The sequence below is a fragment of the Sinohyriopsis cumingii genome, chromosome 8 (genome assembly GCF_028554795.1).
Source record: "Sinohyriopsis cumingii isolate HCF-2022 chromosome 8, ASM2855479v2, whole genome shotgun sequence".
Taxonomy (NCBI): Eukaryota; Metazoa; Mollusca; class Bivalvia; order Unionida; family Unionidae; genus Sinohyriopsis; species Sinohyriopsis cumingii.
Genome location: NC_142968.1, coordinates 31,051,173 through 31,075,081, shown reverse-complemented (window position 1 = coordinate 31,075,081; position 23,909 = coordinate 31,051,173). Strand labels below are relative to the sequence as shown.

Sequence of the window (23,909 nt, the reverse complement as noted above, 5' to 3'; positions counted from 1 at the left end):
CTAAGTAAGATAGATGCGCAAATAGAAATTTGGTTGCATGCAAGGAATAACTTGATGGACCGAATACAGGTTGCTAAAACCTATATTTATAGACAATTGAATTACATAATGAAGACAGTGCATCCCACGCAAGCCATGATTAGTATTATAGAAACGAAAATACTGAGCTTTATTTGGAATAATAAAATTCTCTAAAGAAACATATATGCAGACCTAGAGAGAAGGGAGGGCTAAGCCTACCAAAACTCACCATTAAGCAACATACTACTATAAGATAAGATAAGAATTCTCGATTTCAGACTACATAGTCCATACATCCAAATTCAAATATAGATATCAATCACAAACATTGTAAACATAAAGGAACCAATGTATCATACATACAAGTATACAGATACATCTACACAATTAACTGCGCCTTGCATTGAACGAATGAAATTAATTGATACATTTAAAGAGTAATTTGTTCCATCTGCTAATAATATGAGAATTTAAATTAATGTCATAGTTCCAAAGAGATTTCAATATACAGTTCTTACTACTAGATAGTCTTGTCATCATTGAGAAAACATACTTTCTCGTTACTTCATCAAAACTGAATACGTTATAATTTACAAACATGCTGGAGGCACTGTTCCATCTAGGAAAACCTAATAGAAAACGAAGACTATTATTATAACTAATAACTAGTTCTCTTTTCATACATTCACTAAAGTTTGTCCACAGAGGAGCACGATACACAATGCAGCAATAAGATTTGAATAATCTAATTTTGATATTCAATGAACAATTCTTAAATTTAAGTAGAAGCTTGTTTATTCGAGTACACAAAAATCGGTAATGTTTAATCATATCTTCATTATCTGACCGAAAGGATTTCAAAATATGACCCATATACGTATAACTGTTGACCTAGGTAAGAGCATTGCCGTTAAGATGTACAGGGGCAGGATATTGTAATTTGAAAGAAGTTGGCTGAAAGAACATGCATACTGATTTTTTTGTATTATAGATGATATCATTCTCAATCATTCTAATACTAGTTTAAATAGGCATACATTTTTAAAAACTCCTAAATTACCTTTGAGGCAATATACATATATATATATATATGGATATTTATTATGTATATTTAACAATGCAATATATAAAAACAATACATTAAGTAAAGTTTTGGAATCACCAGGTCATCGTAGAAGAATAAGGGACGTTATATGTATAGGGATGATAAAGAAATATAGGTGAAAAACAAAAGTATACATAAAATATTGATTGATAATGCCTCTAAGGAAAAACACAAAGTAGAATCTCTCCATCCAAACCTAAACTGGATAACTATATGAAAAAATTGGGCAGGTATAGGATCGGCGTCTATACAAAGTAGGCTGTTCCTTTACCTGCATGATAAATGGTTAACATGGGAGATAACCTTTAAAAGGCACATCATTAAAACCATAAAACCATGTAGATGGTGTATTAACTGTATAGACTCTAAGGATCACCTAATCCTGAGATATCTTAATAATGACGCAGATAAACAACTAATAATGAACAAAATACAAAAAAAAAACAACATATGTGACGCAGTAGAAGCCAAAAACTTATTGTTTACAAACGGATTGGGAAATAGACATGGATTTGATAAGGTATATTAACTCTATACCGCTTTAAATCGGAAATGAAGTACCTTACTCTACATGTCATCTTGCAAGTAAATTAACATATTATTTACCAAACAGAAACATGCACATATACAATGGGACAGGGAGCTTGGCCTTGTTGATTAAGGAGTAGTTGATGGTACGACACCTAAGCTACGCGGCTAACACGATGTAGTATGGGTCGTGCCTGATCTTCCCAAAAGCAAGGCAAATTAAAAAGAACATTATGAAAACCAAAATACAGGGAACATAGAAACCTACGCACACACATCAAGCAACAAATTACCCAATTACTTTTTCTCTGACTCTTTATAATCTACCTATCTCTTCTCACACAAATACATACATGTAACTAAGTAAAAACTCAGAGAATTTTATCCTTATGAGCCAGTCAATACAGAAACATAGGGATGACGTACAAACATATAACATACATACATGGTAAACACTGGACAACACGGATCCATGGCAAGGATCACTAATATAAATAAAGCTCTAAGACCAGCCAGGTCTGAAGAGCATTTAAATACTAGAGTAGGGAGGTGTGTAAACCCTAGATCGAAATGTATAAAATCCAAATTTTGATAAACTTGACACAAACATCATACAACATTATGGAGGAAACATAAAAACATAAAATCCATTTGTAACTTTAGGCAGTTGGTGTTGTCCTATATGATACATATCTGAGAGGGACCACACCAATACTCGTTAGAAAAAAACCCGACTAATTTTGTGGCACTTTTTGTTGGAATCAAAAGACGCAATATTTATAACCATGACTGACAACGAAGGATATTTCCATGACGCAGCTGAAGATATTTCTAGTTGCAATTAAAAAGAGGACATTTAAGGCGGACAAATCTGTTCTCAATGGCTTAGTGATGAGACATACGCTGGAAAGGCCATGTCTCACAACACAATGTTTGCCCTATATCAGAAGACAAGAGGGGAAAACACTCTTTGCACAAACGAATATTGGGAACACACACGAGTTCGGATGAGCAAAACTACTTGCTGATAGCTAGTGTAGAGCTGCCCAATGACACTCATCAGCTTAATGCTCTTGATTACGACTACGAATCATTCAACTGGAAGGTAGAATTAGAGATGAAAGTCAATCACGAAGGTGAGGTGAACAAGGTTTGCTACATGCCACAGAATCCTTGCATCATTGCAACAAAGACATCATACAGTGATGTGCTGGTATTTGACTGCATCAAACAACCATCTGAACCTGATCTCAGTGGAAGATGTAGTCCAGAACTAACATTGAAAGGTCACGAGGAAGAAGGATGTAGACGTTCTTGGAATCCCATTCAAAATGGCAATCTAATTCGTGCTTCAGACGACCACGTCATTTGTTCATGGGATATCAATTCCATGCCTACAAAAATAAGCTTTATTGATGCGATTATCATTTTTAAAGAGCATACATCAATTGAAAATGACGTGGCATGGCATCCTTCATAGAAGAATATGTTTGAGTATATTGGTGATGACAAGAAACTTATGCTCTGGGACTATGTCAAAGAAAAGCTTCAAGAAGAATTATAGGTCTTGATCAGCGCTCTTCTACAGAGATAACAATTAGCAGTCTTGTACTGTGGTCAGATGAGGGATATGTAGATAAAATCAAGTTAGGTTTCTTCAATAAAATCTGCAAAGCTAACGGTTCACCAGCATGGAAAATCATATTCAAGAGAAGAATTCTTGACCTCCTGATATATGAGAGCGAGAGCGTTGGTTTTGTTAAAGATATATATCGTGTTCTTTTGAAATACCAGCTTGGTGGTTTCTTCTACCTATACGTGAACACCCTATATTCTGTCCCGAAACCAGTCTGTAGGAGGAATATTGAAACGGTAGTTAACTGCTGCGAAGAATCATTGTGGAGATCTAAACTTGAAATGAGACCTGAACTTTTACATTATGCAAGTGTCCATACTACTCTTCAACCACTCGCTGTCTGGAAGCTTGGTAAATGTTTTCCTAATAAAACGTGGACTTTCGCTAACATTGCCTATTTAACTATGTGTTCAGTTTTAACAGAGAATGAATATAACTGTAAACTCTGCAAAAGATTGACTACAGACAGAGTCAAGCATATGTTACTCTACTGTCAAGCCCTAAGTAATGAAAGTAATACTATGTTTGAAAATATAATAGATGCAATACACATTCTAGACTCACACTGGCTTTTATCACAGGACAATGACCCATTACTTCATATCCTTTTGGGCAAGAGAGTGGACATCTTTGATTATATGGATGATCAATCATGACAAATATTCATGTGTGTGGTGGCTGATGGAATAGACACAATGTACAGAACAAAGCATGAACTTATCGAAACGATATATGATATTATGCTTGTTCAGCAAATTAGGGAAATGGACTCATTTCATTTCTATCATACAAATTATTTACAAATGTTCTAAGTGAGAACCCATGTGATAATCCATTCACATAGTTCAAGTCGAATGTAAATAATTCCAATTTCTTTTTTCCACTCTTTTAATCTCTAATGCTTATATTTTAATTGTCTGTGGCTGGAACACTGTTTAAAACCAAATCCGCCTATCAATAGCTGCAAATCTCTCTCTCTCTCTCTCTCGCTCTCTCGATTTATATGTTTATAACAAAATGATAAAATATTATATCCATTAAATAATTTGAAAAGAGAACGATTATAATGCTATAAAAATACAATGTCGCAGCTTAGAACCAAAACACTGCCTCACAAACCAAAACTGAATGGTCAGTATTTTATAGTAGATGAATTTGCTATATGTATGTTGATTGTAAATAACATATTTGGCGTAGTTTTAGTCCGATTTTTTTGTGCTAAATGTTATATTTGGACTGAATATCTTTCTCAATGTCCCACTGACATATGTCAAGGGTAAAACATGCGATTAAAGGATTTTAAATATAATTACATTTGTAATATTACAAGTTTCCTTAGTTTGATTTTGACCCGAATGTCTTCCAGAACATCTCATTTGGCCACCACGTTGACATACGTGATATTTGTCAAATATGTGACTAAATGTTTTTAAATATAATTACATTGGCAATATTCAAAATTAATTAATGACAAACACAAGTCTTAATAATAATAATAATAATAATAATAATAATAATGATAATAATAATAATAATAATGATATTTTCATAATATTTAGTGATGAAAAATGATAACTTTGTTGTTAATATCAAACAGCTTGTAACAAGATTTCTCGGGAATTTGCGTAAGTTCCTTGCTAACGGTAACTACCAACATAACGGTACAGTACACAGATACTGTAATATGTACTACCGGAAAAAATATATATGTAAAAAGTGTGTGAGAGAGAGAGACACAGAGAGAGAGAGAGAGTATTATCGTGTGCTGAAAAATGGCGTTAAACACTACACCAACAACAACAACTCCCTCTCTCTCTCTCTCACACACACACACACACAGAATGACGAATTTTCCGTTCATCTCAAAGGGCACCTGTCCAGGGTGGCAAACTTTTGGAGTGGCAGATTTTAAAGTATGAAAATCAGACTTAATTCATTAATTAATTAATTCTTATTTCGGATTATTCATTTCTTTTAGTGTTGTAACGTCAGTATGCAGATGTATTTTATATCGTGCTTAGATATTTGAGAGGAAATAGCTTATTCTTTGGAATTGCAATGAGTTCGTACGACAAACTAGTTACCATGGGAATATTGTGAATTATTCAAAAGAGTTGTGAACAATGCCATTGTGATAAATCAGGACTGTTTTCAGCAGCGAGGATCTGAAATTTTTCATTCGAAACATTAGATTTCTGTTGAACTTCAGAAGGACTTTTCGGATCATTTTATATTTAATTCACAATGCTCTTAAATTTTCATTATATAGCTTTGATTATTAAATCAGATTGTGAGAAATAATTATGTTTGCCATGCATCAGCTCTTGAAATTGAAATCTGCCAAAACAGATGTTGCACCTATAATAATAGCATGACAAGTTTTGTGTTAGGTCTATATCATTTAGTATGCAAGAGAAAGATTGGTTCTGACAGATTACAAGAAAATAAAGCTACAGGTCTGTATTTATTACATGTCGGTGAAACAGCTCTGATACATTTCTCTAATTAACTTCTCTATCGGTGGAGAATAGTTTGGCGAGTGGTGGCATTTGTAGACCTTTTCACTCATAGATGGATAGAATATACATGCCTGAACAGGCCACACACTCTCAACAGTGACACAGCGTATATTAATGTCCATATAGAGCTTATCATGTCCTCAAGAGGTAACGTACTTGTTTGGAGATACTTTTAGATGACGGTACGATAGTATCTAAACAACGAGGAGATTTTGTTTCGCTGTGAAACATAGCGACCGTTGCATCATATTTCATTACTTATTTAAACAAAGTATTGAATTGGATGAAACACTATAGTTGTATATAACCTGCGTTGACCGCATGCGGTGTACGTTGTCACGGCATTATGAAGTCATCTAAATTTTACATTTATGACGTTTTCTGCGTCAGAAGGAAAATTATTGCGGAACACATTAAATATCGATAATGTTAAATAAAGAAACAAAAATCATATTTATTGCAATGTTTCCAAAAGGTAATGTGAAGATATCTCGCAAATGATGCTAATTATTCATCAGAATATACAATAAGCAAGTTATTGTCCTGATACCACAAGTGAATTGGTTATAATGGTTTAGCAAACGAATAAGCTGTTAGCTCACGTAGTAAAACAGCATGTCCTCTTGAAACGTCGAATAGAACAAATCTAATAAATTATACATATGAACGAAAATTAAACACATTCAAAATAGAAATACATGCCACTTAGATGTATAAATGTAAACTAAATCACACCACAAAGTGACCATAATGACCGTTACATAATTCAAACCATTCTTAGTTCACTCCAATAACTATAGATAAGGACATTCTCAACTTAGCTTTAAGCAATTATGGCCAATTAAGATTAAAACTAGTCTGATTAAAACAAAGTTGCTGCTCATCGATTGGGGGTGTCCGGTATTCAAATCATCGATGTTACGTGAGTGAAATCCCAATAGGTCTAGCAATATATCATCGTTCCTGATTTTATGAGCTACGACTCGACATACAGGCTGATTCAATATTCTTATTATATAAACCAAGTTAAAAGAAAGAACTTTCATCATTTGGCAGTATTGCACTTGGAATACTAGCAGAATGAGCAGGTGGTACTCCACCTATCATCTAAATCCTTTGTTCTCGTTCTTTGGTCTCTATCATTTTTTTGTTATCTACATAAAGTCATACCAACATGGGGTTTGCACAAGGAGACATGATGTCTAGTTGGTCTTAAATGAAAATGGTGTCAATCTGATGTCGAATATGGTCACCACATTAGCCGTCTTGAATATATTGTTATTGCTGATCGAAATGAGTAGACGTAAAGGAAGACAATTTATACTCAGACTCGACATATTACTACTAGACTTTCAACCTTTCAAAACTCATTGTAAATAGCAATACTTTAAATGGAACTAAATGGTATTTGCTGATCTTGTTTATGGAACACATGTATGCCGTATGAAGTCGAGAACTACAATTGATTTTACACTTTTCCAAGACTTTTTGTTGTCTTATGGATCGGTTTTAAACATTTGATTTGTTTTGCGAGTTATGATATAAAATTTAATTTATATTGTCTTCCCCAACCCTTCAACGACGCATTAGACTTGTTTGAGTCAAAATGATACAGTGTTTGACACATTTAAAGTTAGGTGTCTTCCGAGTGATGTGTTAAAAAAAATTTAAAGAACGGGATAGGAAAACAAAATATTTCCATAACAAGCATTGTGGCAAGGTATGGGTAGACAATTAATTGTCAGACTCGAAAGAACTATATTGAATAAGTACCATTTTCATCCCCCTCTCCAAATGTCCTTATATGATGTGTACACCTGAGTTGGTTAACGTTTGTTTATAATATCAGTTCCGTGTTTACGTGTCCGTTGCCATGGTTACATGGTGTCAAAACATTATCAAAAAAAGACATGAAAATTAGTCATCTTTTCCATTTACTTCTCATAGATACTGTTTTACCATGAGCTATTCACTCAGATTCAAATTTGCATTATATAGTTTTATTATATTAAGGGTTATTAAGCTCTATAAATAAAGTTTAGTCTCTAAAACTATTCCAAAATGGTCCATTGGAGACAAAAATAGACTATCGAACTTATACCTCAACTGAAAACTGTTTCTAAATTACGTTGACAAAACGGTACTTAATCATAAAAAACAAAAACTGTTTCGCAATAAAATATTGTTTAATGTTATTGAATGATGTTTAATATTTTTGAATTATTTAAATGATCGTTTGATATTATTGAAAATAACTGTACATGAGGCCATAACAGGGGCATGTACGTTCGCTTCTTCGCCGAATACATGGGTTTGTTACCTTCACTGGATATTACAGATGTTCTTTACGTATTTATGTACTTTTATCCTTATATTTTCATGGCTGTATAACACACACACACACACACACACACACACACACACACACACTACTGTGTTTCTATCTTTAGAAGACCAAAAATACATTATCTTCCACACCCTTTGCGGCAGCCTATAGTCAAACTATAATCTATTAATAGACTACATATTCATCCATAAATATATAATATGGACATTAATAAGAAAGAGAATACTATTGGTTCAGCACTTTTAATGAACTTCTCAAAAATGGGAAATATGTTTTAGACGTAATGGCATTGGAAAATGCAGGAAAGGATTGTACTCTCTACACCTTTTGCGTCTATTTTTAAACCAGCGCGGGAACACTGCATTACATTGACTGCATACAGTTTTCTGTGAAAAGAGATGATGTACAAGTTTATAAAGAACATAAACCTTTAATTAACAAATAGACATGAAGCATTTTATTATTGTTTTGTAAATGTTATTTACCAGCACTTAGAGCCTGCAAAGATGATGATTTACTTCGTGCAAGATTACAGTCAAAGTAAATTTCTACCTTTTCATTGTTTAAAGTAACTATATATGACAATACTTTCTCTCCTCCTCCACTGCACATGTAGGCCTATTTTCGATTCTTTTTAGCGACTCAAAAATGAGGACCTCAAGGAGGCAATGAAGAAATTCACAAATGTACAGAAAAATTGAAACGAATAAAATAACGTTATATAAAAATGTGTTCATATATAACATTAAAATCAAGCTAGTCACATTATTACATTGACAATTATAATTTGGCAGAGATTTCGAAGGCATATTGTGTGCATACATATTTTAAGTAATGTATACTATGCATGTAGACCGAAGTGTTTGTCTGTATTCCTACGCAAGAATTATGCGACTATCTCGCCGAAAGGCTTTCTATATAACAGGAGGTTCAGAGAAGTGTTAAAATGAAAACCTATGCAAGCATGAGACGACGAAGCATATGATAAAAGAAATGCACTCACTAACACATATTACCTAACGGTAGTAGTTAACCAAAACTAATAGCAAATCCTGATGATTGTAACGTCCCCACTGATCCACCCACAGTATGACCCAGACGCGATACACTCCTGCTGTCTGTACAGTTGAGAGGAGCAACTGTTGCTGCAATTGCCATTTGTTGTGTTTTAATCTTTGGCCCCTCTTAGATTCTCTGGGAGGTGACCAGACAGAACTTGCAATGACTGCACATTCATCAGAGAGATTAAAAAGCATTACAAATAAACTATTCAGGCCAACAAGGACATAAAAAGTCAAATTATTAATGAGTATTTTCAATGTCTATATTATCATAATTATTGTTTTATATCACAAATTCTTGTGTCATCCATTATTCCATGTTGCATCTCAAAACGTTTTATTTCAGAATTGTTTTGGTCAGAATATATTGTATGCTTGATGTGTTTTATGGTTACTGACAAATCTCCCCCCCCCCCCCATGGATGTTTCCACTAGACAAACCAGGGAGATGGACATTCTTTTAGAATTATTTTTAGTGCTGTTATCGTTATTATTATTATTATTATTATTAGTAGTAGTAGTAGTAGTAGTAATAGTAGTAGTAGTAGTAATGGTAGCGGTACTTATATTCAAGCAGGATATCCTTTGAATAAAAGATTTTCATCTGTAAATGTTATTATAAATATGACTTCTTTTGTTATAATCAGTAAGTGTACAAAGTTATGAAGTTATCATTTAATTAAATAAAGGAAATTTGCCATTGCAATAAATATGCAGTATTTTGATAAATAGATTAAACAAACTTGTTTTGTTTATTTTTATTTGTGCTGGTTAGGGGGTAAGAATATCACGATTATCTTTTTCAGTTAACAAACAATAAATAAATTCAGTTACTTTAGCTGACATCCTGACATTGGGACATGTTTCCCACCGTTTGGAAACAAAATGTGTAATTTCTAATTTCAGTAATTGCTAGAAATATCATTGATTTAGAGGCAAGTAAAAATGTGTCAGTCCGAAACCAGTTTTTCTTGATTGGAGGAGTGATTAGAAAAATGTGATAAAATATAAGTCTTAAAAAATTTAGCAGAAACAAATACATTTATAAAACAATTATTGTGTATAAATATGGAATAATAATCGCTTCACAACACTGCTTCCACCACAATCATTTTCTGAGGCAAAGATATTTGGCCACTCTCCTCTAGTTTTATTTTAGATGAATACCATACCCATAAAAATATTACACTTTAGGAACATAAAAATAAAATTATTTGCAAATGATTGAGGCTCATATAATTGCTGGCTTTTGGCGTAGAGGTAATGCAAATAATATTTTCAATTAAAATATCATAAATAAATTGTCACCTTGTTTCCTTCGTGATGTGGACATGGATCCCACTGTTTAGAAATGGTTTCTAAGTTCATGAATTGTTAGAAACGTCATTGATTTAGTAAGCAAGTTTAACATTTTTGTATCAGTCTAAAACCGATTTTTCTTCATGTGGACGAGTACACCGGAAAATGTGATGAAACTTCAGCATGAAAAAACTGAACATAAATAAACTTGTATGAAAATTATAATATCTAATTATTGAAGAATAACCGCTTCACAACGCTGGTTCCAATACCATTATTTTTTTATGCAGAAATGATTGGTACCCTTGAATGGTTCCATTCTAGATGAATAACATATTGACAAATGTTACCTTGCACGATATTAAAATAAAAATGATTTTCAAATAGCGCATTATTTTTTGTTGGTTTTGAAAACTGAGCAGTTACTAATTTTTATTTCAAACCTGTAATTTGACAGATATTAACTCTTAAAAAATAAAGAAGAAAAGAAGAAGAAAAGGAACCTTCGGGGATTCGAACTTAGTGCAACAATTTGACACAATAATTCTATACCATTTGAGCTATTGAAGCTATGTCAATCTGTGTATCATGCAGATGACATAGTTCTTCCTAACAGATTTATATAACTGCAGACGATCATTTGTTGTTTGCCCAGTTAATGCTTTAGTTTTAAAGAATTAATAATGTTACTATATGAATAAAGACCCAGTTAACAAAATTTAATGAAAACATACGCTGGTTGTAACTGTTATTTCCATCTGGAAATTGACAGATTCATTTAAAGATTACATGTACGGAATTACACTGTAATAGTGAGTGAATTCAACGTAGCAAACGGTATCTTGATGGCAATGAAGAAAAAAAAAAACCTGTTATTTACGTATAAAATAAATAATATAAATGTATTCATCCTATTATTTACAGCATGCTTTTGCAAAAAATTGGCATTGTAAAAATGCAATTCAATTTTATGTTTTTTCCACGTAATATTTGTTTACATATAATTCCAAATTCCCCTTCAGTGCCTGTTCGAAAAATCGTGTTCCCAAGCAATTGAGAAACAATGAAGAAAGAGAGAAATGAATGGATAACATTGATTTCTAAATATCTGAATAGTTATTATTCCCGGAATTTGTTTAATAGAATAATGAAGGAAATAATATAGCGCACTCTAGAAATGCAGGTCTGATTGCTCACGCGTAGCGATACGTAGGCAGCTACCGTGCAACAGGGATAATAACGACAATGATAAAAAGACAGCAAAATTCAAGAAGTTTTTCGTTTTTTATGATTAGCGCAAACGTCCTCACATACGTTAACATGAGAACCCAAAACGTTTCATAAAAATTAATCAATTTGTGTAAATACCTTGTTTGAGCATGCCTTAGCTTAGATCTTATTTTTAGTTTCAAGTTGCTCAAATGTATCATTTTCTCCTAAATTTCCTATACCAGCCCATGTTCACAGGTCGTGTTTTGGTATGAAGAAGAAATTTATAGACATATTTAATGCAGAATAAGGTGATTTATGCATCGAGTAATACAATGAGACACAGAGATATGATATTTACAAGATTTTTTTTCTTCATACAAACGGGGGCAGAAAATGGCCCTTATTCAATATAGTCCTTTCACAACTTTATTTTAAACTACATTTTAAAAACACTTGACGTAAATAACTTCTAATTCGAATTGAACTTGAATAGCATGTGATGATTTCGTTTATGGAACTCACGTCCACTGTAAAAGTCGAGAACTGCAATTAATTTTACTTTGTTCCCTAATTTATTTTTATCTTCTAGGATAAAAAAATGCATTTATAACCTCTACCTCACCTCTTCAACGATGAACTAGACTTGTCTGATTCAGTATGATAAAGTGTTTGACATATTTAAAGTTTTATAAACCTTTCTTTTCATCAGATAGTGATAAATCGTTTTTCGTTGTAAACTCGCTTATCTCGAAAGCATAACAAATGATTGGGATCATTCGTTACTAGAAATATTGTGGCGTAGGTGGGTAACCTTAAACACGTATGTGTATTGTATTAAGTTCTCACAAGATCATAATAATCTTGTGAGATTTAATTTTTTAAATAAAAAACTTGTTTTCATCGTGCAAACAATATATTTAGCACGATGGTCGTGATCTTTAAACCATCTCCAACATTGATTGTAGAATTCGACTTGTATATTCCTCGTCTTGAACACGGATTTGACTTTGTACTGAGCATGTGTTTGTCATGAGTAAGTTTTTCATATATAACGGTGTGCAGGAATTGAATGGAGAAGATAGTAATATCCTGTACCTTGGTACCTGTTATTTTACTACTGAAAAAAAAAGATCACTGGTCACAGAGTAAATTGTTTACTGACATCATTACTATATACTGCTTTTGACTAATGTACAGCGACGTAGAAGTCCGGTGAATCATATGTGCCACAATCAGTGGTCAATGTACAAAAATAAGGGCCACAATTTTCCACTGTCAATCCTTGTATCACAAGGGATCCGTCTTGAACTTGTTTCAAATTTCTCGGGAAGGGATGGCCGACTATCTGAAAGAGATAATAATGAACATTGGTGATGGAAATTGTATTGATGGCGATGATGAAACTGATTACGTCTGAAGTAGAGAATAATATTGTTGGTGGTATTAGTCCTACAACAGCTCTTACAGAAGTAATAACGGATGCAGATCAATAGTGACAGCAGCAGTTGCAGTGGCAGTTGTATCAGGAGCAGCAGAAGAAGTAGACTTGTAGGGAGCATGGCTAAGAAAGGAACACTAGAAGTAATACAGGTATAAATAACGATAAAAAGATGAAGCGTTATCATTATGAGTAGCAATGGCTTCTGTTATATTTATCGTATTCGTTACTTCCAAAATGGTATAAAGAATAACGAAAGGTCTAATATCGGTGTCTTTGGTTTTCTTGAGTCTTCCTTCATATTCTGCTTAAGTGCAAAACATCTATTGCAGTATCGGCAAAAACGATTAAATGTGTAATATTTATATTGTCGTTGGAATTCTCCTTTAATTAAAGGCTATAATTGAATTAAGTTTATAAAACTATTTGGTAAAAAATGCCACTTAAAATGTTTGTACGAAGAATTTGTGAATTTCTAGTCTGCGATTTAGCGAAATGTCGTTAAATCCACTATTTTCTTATGAGAATACATCCCAGTTGGTATCAGAAGACGTCGCATAGTTTCAAGTCATAGCGCGCTTTAAAAGCTGTCACAACTTTACCTTTCTATGATGAAATAATATTTTAGCGAAACATTAGGGTACATTAGAGATTTTAAACAGCATGTATGTATGTGTGTATGTATGTATGTATGTATGTATGTTTGTATGTATGATGACGTTTTCATGTTATAAGATAAATAAATAAATCAGTCCATCGTCCTAGCCACAGAAGCTTTACGCCTCCCCCTGTATGTATGTATGTATGTATGTATGAAGACGTTAGTATTTATAAGATAAATAAATGAGCCCATCACCCTAACCACGGAAGCACTGCGGCTCCCCTGTGTAGGCCTCCTCTCATATTGACACTGTAAGACAGCTCAAAGCAAAACCTACTAGTGGAATAGTCCATGTGACGTGTGGGACTTGTTGTGGATGAAAACTGTCATGCACAAGACAGTTAATTACAACCTGAGATCCCAAAGAACTTGTGTAGTTATGTGCGCTTTGTATAACTTGCGGACCTGAAAATAGAACACTACAACACAGTAGATATTATAAGTGTAAAGGTCAATCCAGGAGAGTTAAAACATCTTAATTGTTTATTCTACTTTTTGCTGGAAAGAAGGTAAAAATACACATGTTAATCGTGAATGATACTTTGCTGATCATATGGTATACTCTTACTCTATGTATTGTACTAGCTCTCAAGTCCTAATACTATAAAATGTCATAACATTACCGAGGAATAGCTTCATTTCGTTACTTATTTATGACTATAATATCGAATATGAGAGTCTGGGAGGACCTACTATTATTATTTGTTGGTGTTTCACTTGTATCAATCGCTAGTCCTCACATCTCTATGTTCTTGTCTTCGCTGCTCCACGGTTTACGTCTCTACATTACTGAATGTTAATATGTACGCTTCTCCAGGAATTACCACGGCGTGTGCTAGAAACTCTAATATTTTACACTAAATCACGGTGTGTGCTAAAAACTCTAATGTACTAAAAGTCTATGAACAATATAAATTATGGGAACCGAAACACTCACATAATATTTGTTAAATATAGTCAGCCCGAAATTCAATATCGGCTCAATAGTGAGTATGAAGTTGGCATTACTTATAGATTATAATTTTTCCTGATCATGATGATGAGTAAATGCAAATGGTATCTAATTAGAACCAAACCTGCATCGCAAAAATATATCACACATCTAATATAATTTTAATTCGTACTGAACGAAGATTTAAGTCGGAGCCCGCGAATAAGGGCACACATCGTATTGCCTCTAAGCATCAATACCATCTCGATCATGCACACATCTCCGAAAAATGATACAAAGTCACTGGTACAGGCATTTGTGCGTAGCAGACATGATTATTTTTCATCTAAGTATATAATCGTTCCAGATACGTATGAGACAAATCAAAGTATTCAGAGCAAAGAAATAGGAAGTTATCTCCCCTAACTACTTTGACTATAATGATAAACTCTCTGACATGCATTACTGAATCGGGTTTGGTTATTTTGTCATGTAGTGTAAAAGAGTGACACTATTACAAAACTTGTATAATACTGCTGTTGATATTTATATGATAGACAATAAACAGGGATGCAAATGACGGTGAACTTAGAGTGAACTCAATTTTCTATTAATCGATAGAGGCCCTTATGGAAAACTATGAGAAAGTACAACATCAGATCAAACCTGGTGAATTTTGTTTAGCACTTCTGTGACAAATTTCTTGCAAAGTTACTGAAACTGGCGACTTAAAGTTACCCTTAGTGACATTTTGCCATTGTTTATTAGCTTAATCCAGTGACTTTAGTTGGTGTGTTTTGATGAAATTTAGTCACTTTTATTGATTTTCATTTAGCGCTTATCGGTGAACTTCACCGTCTTCTATGTGCTACAATATTTAGTTACTTTGTAACCTCTCATGACATATTGTGACGCACATCATTTTGCGAGCCATAGGATGCTGCTTGGCAGGCCGCATGCGTGTATGAGACCCATGATATAAAGTATAGTTGTTTCAAACGGAAAGTATTGTTGTCCTTAGGCCAAACACTTCTGTTCTCAAGCTCAAGCATTAAACATATTTTTGTCACTTCTATAAATAGTATGCTATACGCAAAGATAATATTTATATTGATTCTTCATCAATCTTGAAAGTGTCCTTTATAAATTAGACATAACTAATATCTTGCAAAACGTTCCTAAATATTTATATTAAAATATTAATGTACTATATGTATGTTCGTTTTCGATGAAATAAAATCACTTCTTTGGCCACTAGTAATGTCCGGCAATATTTCCGTGATAATTGATATAACTAAAAGTAAGTCACTACAGACGGCAAGAAAGTTATCAAAGATGATGCTTATCAGTACAAAATAAAACTGCGTTCTCACTCAGTCCAAACAATGCTAAACACAAAAGCTGAGATTCTAGCAATTCAGCGGTATAACTAAATGTAGCCATGTCTATTGCTTCACAGTGGATCATCGAGACACTTTGGTTAACTTGTATATTTTGCTTACGATTTGGTCCTGAGCACTGACGGATTTCGTATGGATGTCCAATACAGTATATTCCAGTAGCGGAAGGTCTGGGGTTATCACAATTGCGTTGCCTACTACTTATGCCACCTGTTCCACATGTCACACTGCAAGAGCTCCACGTGGTCCATAATGCCCATTGGCCATCAACTAAAAGCACAAATAGCTCGATTGTTTGCATATGACATTTGCGACTATTCCGATCGTCACAACAAAACTAAAGAGATGTATTGTTCCTAACATATGCAGTTGCTGCTTGTTATAAAGTAAAGAATTAAATAATTGTTTCATTGGACCTAAAGCCTGCTAACCAGGGAAAGTTGATTACAAGTGGTTGTATGGTTCAATTTAGGCTGACATGTGCAGTCTTATGTTAATAGTACAGCTAGCTTATGTTAAAAGTATAGCTAGCTAATGTTAAAAGTACAGCTAGTTGTAATTGGCCAATACTTATCCAGAGACTGACGAAAATGTTATAAGCCGAAAACTTGTAAAACAAGACTTAACTGCCACCCGTATTTCGCTGAATAACCTCGTCCTAAAACGTTGGTATAATCTTAAACACTGTCTAAATATTTTAGAGAGCTGTACAGGAAGCTTATGATACGATGACAATGAACAGACAATGACTAACATTACGCAAGGGATGGAAGCTTCCTGTACTTGGAGCCAATCTTTCATGCATCGGCTTGGATTTACTCTTGGATTATTCTTAATCCGTTGAGGTACTTAAGAATAATATACAATAACTGGAACATCACTATGACCAGTGATACATATATCCTTGTTTCTAACGTCTTGGTTACTGGCGATCTGCACTATAATGGACAAATGTGGTTCATCTGCATTTGAATGAAGAATTGAAACAGTTGGAGCCTTCGGGCTTTTTATCGCAAAACAATATAGCACATTATCCCTTTTCCTTTTTTAAATACAGCAAATCAACAGACACGAAACACGCAGTCTGCCAAGAATGAATCGGTAGGCTTAAATGTTTATAGCATAAACTGCAATATTATTCACAGTAGACTTCAACACCTATTATCTGCATATGAAAATAATATGCATTACCTTGGCATGCGCCTATGTTGCATGCCTCTACATCTGACGTCGTGCCGATGCAGTTGGCCCCTCCTGAAGCCGGCGCCGGATTGGTACAGGTTCTTGTTCGGATTCTAGTAACGGACGAACCACAAGTGGCCGTGCATGAGGACCATAGACCCCAGTCTGACCAATTCCCGTCGACTAGGTAAAACCTAATAATTTTAGTTTGCTGTTCGACTTTAACTTTTGCTATTTTCCTTATATGTACAAGGTATTTATATATACAAGAACCCACAAATAAATATAATTAACCAGCCAAGTGTATGTATCATATGTAAAATCCTGTAGAACACAGTTCCAATAAGTCATGATAAAGTATATTCGTCTGCCGCTGCAGTCTTCCCTCCATTTCAGACAAATATGACCACCCTATATCAGGGACTTTGTGATAACTACATCCCAATGGATTGGGTAACACAATAAATTTAGAACGCATTTGGTTCCAGATATTAAGTTACAATTGTATCTTGTGTATGTCAACTGCTGGCAAGTCCTACATTTTAATCATCATGGTGATATCATTCGATTATTTATCTCCTCTATCAGATATAAAAGAACTAAATAATACACATAAAATGAAATATATGATTTCAAGGATAAAGAACCTTCGCATATATTCCATCAAAAGTATGAAATAAATATGTCAATAAAATAATAATGAGCAGTTCAACATCATCAAGATTTGTGACCAAGATCTGCATCTAGCAAATTGTTACGCGATACAGAGAACATGTCATTAAATGGGTGTAGAGCGGTCGTATATTTTTATGTTTGTATACGAATGATTATTTTATGAATAGGAATACTACAGCGTCTTGCGTTGATTTTAACATAATATCTATTTCAATCATGCATCCACCTGAATCAGTGTATTTATCAAGATGCAGAAGGATGAAAAATCAAAAAGTAAAATATTACATTGAGCAGTGCATGTATATATATATATATATATATATATATATATATATATATATATATATATATATATATATATATGCACATAGCGAGATTATTAAAGTAATTTATTAGATACATTGTATATACCAAATGCTAGCAAGTGTTAAGAATTAAGACACATATTACCTTAAAAGTAAGGAACAATTATATATCCCAATAACGAAAGGATGAATAGTTCAAAATCATCAAGTTTAGTGATAAATATTTGTATAAAACTAGTTGATTTTAAGTAAAGAGAACAGGTCATTAGATAATTCTAGAACGTTAGTATATTTTCTATATTTTTGTATGTGAATGAACCTCTTGGGAATATGGCTGCTACAGTCATACTCTGAATAAACAAAGATGCCTATTTGAAGCACACATCCGCTTGCATCAGTACAGTTATCCTAGCATAGGCAAAATGCTAAAATGAAACAATGACGACCCTAAATGAAAACATGTTGAAGCAATGATAAGTTTACTTTGTACACAGTGAGATTATTAACTGAATTTACTTGCTTACGACTTTGAGAACTAGAGAACTACAACTAGTGGGACATAATAGTGGCGTGGTCCTTAATTGTTCTAACATGGTAATCAACTGGAAAAGGAGGCGGATGTTCAAAATAAAGGACATTTTCATCGACTTCAATAGCACCTGGAATACGTTCATTTATAGCACTGTTTGTCAGAATCACCAGAGGGTTTGTGTCTGTCACTAAATCTGATTTATTCTCACAGTTTCATTTTATGTTTCATTTAATTTGCAATTAATCGTCCACCAAAATGCATGTCTCTGATTTTGATTCTTTAGATAGAGTGAATATTGCAGATAGCTTCTTTATATTAATATATACACATAAGTGTTTTATCTTCGATTCGCCTGAAATTATTACAACACAAGGTTTCAACCTTATGCCCAATCCAAAACACGCAATTGCCCCTTACCTCCAGAGGCTGAACGATCTAAAGTCCATTTTTATCTCTATTGTTTAAAAGAAAATGCCATCTTTGAACTCGATCCCAGAGGTTTTAGGGGAATGATCTCAAGGCCAGGACAATGACTACGCTTAGTTTTAACCAAAGGAATAACCAAAAAGGGGCACGACAATTATAGAAAAATGCATCTTCTTCAAATTCGTTTAATACATCCAAAAGAAGAAAAACGTGTTGCATTGAAAACTTTTATGAAGGCATATATTTGGTTTAGTTTATTTTATCTTCAAGAGACAGGCATCAAATCATACATAATTATACTGATCTTACGTTATCACTTTATGTGTCGTTTCTTGCTATTTTGAAATTTCAGTATTATGAAAATAATTACATACCATTTAACCTTAATTTGTCACATATAGTGAAACGTATTTTCTTGAAGAGATATCAAAAACATATATAGTATAGACAATGTTCACAGATGACTTAAATTTCAGTTTTAACAGCAGCTGCTATTGAAAATTAAAATGTCTAGATATTAAAACAAGTGTAACAAGAAATCAAATATGTATTTCAACACCCCGAATCCTATTCATTAAATCACATAAAAGACAATTATGTTTATGACATAAAGTCAAACAGTACCGATACCATTTCTATTAGGAATTCAAAACCAAGCAAATGAAAATGGCAAAAGTTATTCGAAATCGAAGTGTTGCTTTTAATGAAAACATAAGTAATATGTAAATTGGTACTTGACCGAGATTGGTGATTTTTTTAAAAGTGACAATTAAATTTGAGGAAGCATTTTTATCCCTTATCAAACACAATCGATCATAAACAACTTGTATAACCAGAGAAGAACTTGAAACATTCAGAAAATATTTTGTGAACAGGTTTATTTAACTACTTCATTTTGAAGAAATCAAGTCCAGTGCATCTACTGAAATTTTACATTCCTGTGAGGAATGTGGACTATACCAGGAGAAGCTCTGCCGGGTAGGTCCATTGTATCAGATTGGTCAAGTGAGACTGATCGTACTACCTAATTAATATTTAATTGATATTTTAGCTCTATGGCTTAACGTCATATTATCTGCTAATAGAAAGGCCATGCATGGCCACCCTGATCCAAATCGTCATGAGAAGATGTATACATAAGGCAGAGATTGCTGCAGCTTTTATGGGGAGTGGGGAGGGAAGGGGGCAAATTGTGGTAGAAAATATGAGCCTTAGATAGATTCTTCAGAGGACGTGATTCTTCACAGTACCGACATCTGGGTCTTTATTGGCTTGTCTTCTGGAACAAGTATAACACTGGGCCTTTAACCCCATGTGTTGTTTGAAACATGAATGGTTCAGTTCACTTGAAAAATCAGACCTATCTAGATTGATGTCGACTTAAAACTTGTATTCATTGGTAAGTGGATGCCTGAGTCTTTTCGTCCGGATTATGTTTAAACTCTATATTTCATAGCTTCAACATCTATCAAGGATGGTTGTATTTATTATCATCTTGTTATGATACATGTCTCTGAAAGTAGTAGTCTTCACTTTGATTTGTGTAAACAATAAATATTTGATCACTAATTGCATAGATATGAACAAATATATTGCATGACCTTCAGGCATACGTATTAGCAAACGCCCAACCAGAAAATGGGGGCTGGCCGTTTTGAATATTTCATTTCCCCAGCAATCCAACAAACAAAAATCAATTTGGGTGAATTTAACAATTTGGGCATTTTCTAAGACTGGGCCTCTTTAGACTTTTTCGATTCCATGTGACCTGTGAGGAAATATCCACAACTGAAGTTGACAAAAATGGCCAAACGGCTTGTAATTTCTCGCAAATCAGAGTCCTGCAACTGGATAGGCTGCATATTTAACAGATTATCAGGTATATTACCACGGTTATGTAAAAATTCAGGTTTATGTCTCAACTACTACTGTTTCGCAGATCATACTGACGGTGAAGGCAGATTTGCAAACTAATTTACAAATGCTATAAAGAAAAGTATTAAAGTGAACGTTTCAGCTAATATACCCTATTTCCTGTTATAGATTTTTTTCAACATATTGCGGCTAGTATAAAACTATATTTGTATTTGCTCTTCCTCATTAAAGAAACAGACATTATTTTCTCTTATACGGTCTTTACTAGTATAACTCGCTGGGAGGCCTATGCGAAGGTCAGTTGTGCAGTAGCAAAAATAAACATTCACTGCGGTTATCCTATTTAACATTACTATAAAATACTATTTTTATGGAACAATTGGAAACATATCTGCACTGAAACGCACATCAGTAATTAATGAATATGACTTTTCACAGCGAAAGGTTTAAAAGACGTTAATTGATTATGTTTTGGGCCATATATCTTGCTATGCTAACTAACAGTGCAGAGTAGCTGTGCTATTTTGTTTAATTTTACTTGATATCAATTAACTAATGTGTGGTTCTATGTATTTTGCTTTTTTTGATTTGCGAAATACTCAAGTCAAATTATATAGTAATATTTAAAGTAATGTACAATGTACAGGTCTGGAAATAACACTTTTCAATGTGAAAATGTGTTCCATTGTTTCAAACTTGTTGTACCTTATCTACTTTTATGCTACTAGTAAATATTTACCTATTTCTTAATTTAAACGCCCAAGCAGTAAACTCAGATAGCATATTGATATATATTTAATACTCGCTTCATTTCATAACAATGGAATAGTATGTTATGACATGAATAAAGTATAGTTTTCAAGATAAGTTTATACAAAGTGAGCAAGGAATATACGATAGTGCCACATTTAGTCATAACTGCACTAAAGGTTTTATTTCGCAAGAGATGGATTTGAACTTCCCTAACATACCGTTCATGTTTGTACTTTGAAAAATATGTCTTCTAGTTCATTATAAACTGGACCTAGATTAAAGGCATAGTAATAGAAACATCTGAATGTTCGTTGCAAGTTAAGTGATAACCACGTGTCAGTCAAACTGGCATATGATGTTACCTGTCAAACGCTAACTAACACTTGCTTAATTGCAAAGCGTTTGGAGCATTACAAAAGTATAGCTACACAGAATGACTGATGGGCATTCGGCTCAATAGTTCGACACCGGATGACTGTCACTATATGTAATATACACCAATTCAAGACCTTATAAGAGTAGTAGCATTTTCTATCATTTATCGTTGTAATTCACAATGAAAACTAAATATTAAAACTCACTTCAAAATAATTGCAACAAATACCAGAATTATTAAATCTTTGATTTTGTATGATTTAGAGTGTGGTTATTTCTACATTGGGTCATGGTATTCTTCCACCAACATGCACCTTTAGTGTAAACATTTTGTCTCCGGGTAGGACTCGACCTTTCTCTGAAGTATGTATTGAAACAATATATTTTAAGAGAGTGATGTGTGTCTTTTCTTGTGAACAGTATATATGCTTCAAAGCTAGTTACCACTACACGTGTCAATTTGGTAGGAACAAGTCTAAAATCTTGTTTAGGTCAACCAAATGCATTGATAACATCCATCACTATGGATGGGATGCTCTCTTTAAGACATATTATCCAGTGTTATATTACACTACTTAAACCTTTCATTTTCAGATGGCCGAGATTATTCTGACAAAATGGTACAGAAAAAGAAGAAAGAAATGAAAGAATAACGTCTTTATCCCAAAGTCAGTTCAATGCAGTTCACGAAAACCTGAAAGAAGAGGAAAAAGAAAGGGACAGCTAATAACATAACCGGAACACTTAAATGTATACACAAATTCTGGGGAGCAAACTATAAGTATCTGGACCAAACATACTTTGTCCCTTACCTGTGCATGGTTGATTATTGCAAGTTTGCGTTTCTTTGTTTGAACCACTACACGAAGCTCCACCAAAAGCGGGAGAAGGATTGTTACAAAAGCGAACCCGGAAATGATTGCCTCCACCACAGGTCAGGCTGCAATAATTCCAATGAGACCAAGTACTCCATCCACCGTTCACTGCAAGTGAGCAATATATGCGAGAATAATATAGATTATCTTGCAGTTCAAAGTTTTGGAGTTACTTTTATTTTGAATAATCACTACAAGAACAAGTAAGGTGACGCATTACAATAGATAACGTAATAGATGCAAGGCCTGAAAATTGTTCTGTTCAATTTAAATACCACTATCACCAAATGAAAATTCATTTTATTATATAAAGTGACCTAGAAAACACTATGCCATTAACCTATTGCATCATCGACAAGACAAAAACAAGCCAACATATGAATCTGTTTTGTATTGTCTTAAAAATCAAGCCAAAAGCAATGCTGATTAATATATGAGTACTGATATTGTTATCATACCTTTGTCTACGGTTACTTCATTTTATACACGTGTGAATAATACATGCTGAGTGATCAGTCTACGAATTTTCCGGATTATTTTTTCATTTTTGCACCTGCAAACTCTAGCTAGCGCTAGCAGTCATCATTTCTTACACGTGTACTACAGCAGCTATAAACCATAGTTGTGCAATTTTCTTCAAATTGCCTAATCTGTGTTGTTGAATTTCATTATTTTAAGTCTGTAATAGTTTCATCTCTGTTTCACTAAATATTTTTTAACAATTTCATTTAATAATTTCGTATCAGTTTCGAA

The 23,909-nt window shown here is 33.6% G+C and overlaps 1 protein-coding gene across 1 annotated transcript in view; it reads right to left on the bottom strand.

Annotated features, from left to right (window-relative positions):
- Positions 1-12,899: 12,899 nt before the first annotated feature.
- The window catches only part of LOC149793230 (uncharacterized), a 58,739-nt gene continuing 47,729 nt past the window's right edge, over positions 12,900-23,909 (bottom strand). Inside the window, exons 9-12 of the mRNA XM_089968966.1 lie at positions 23,094-23,264; positions 16,261-16,428; positions 14,105-14,232; positions 12,900-13,073 (exon numbers count right to left, since the gene is read on the bottom strand). Coding sequence (XP_089825092.1) covers positions 12,915-13,073; positions 14,105-14,232; positions 16,261-16,428; positions 23,094-23,264 — 626 coding nt within the window. The 3' untranslated portion in view covers positions 12,900-12,914. The remainder of the gene's footprint in view (positions 13,074-14,104; positions 14,233-16,260; positions 16,429-23,093; positions 23,265-23,909) is intronic.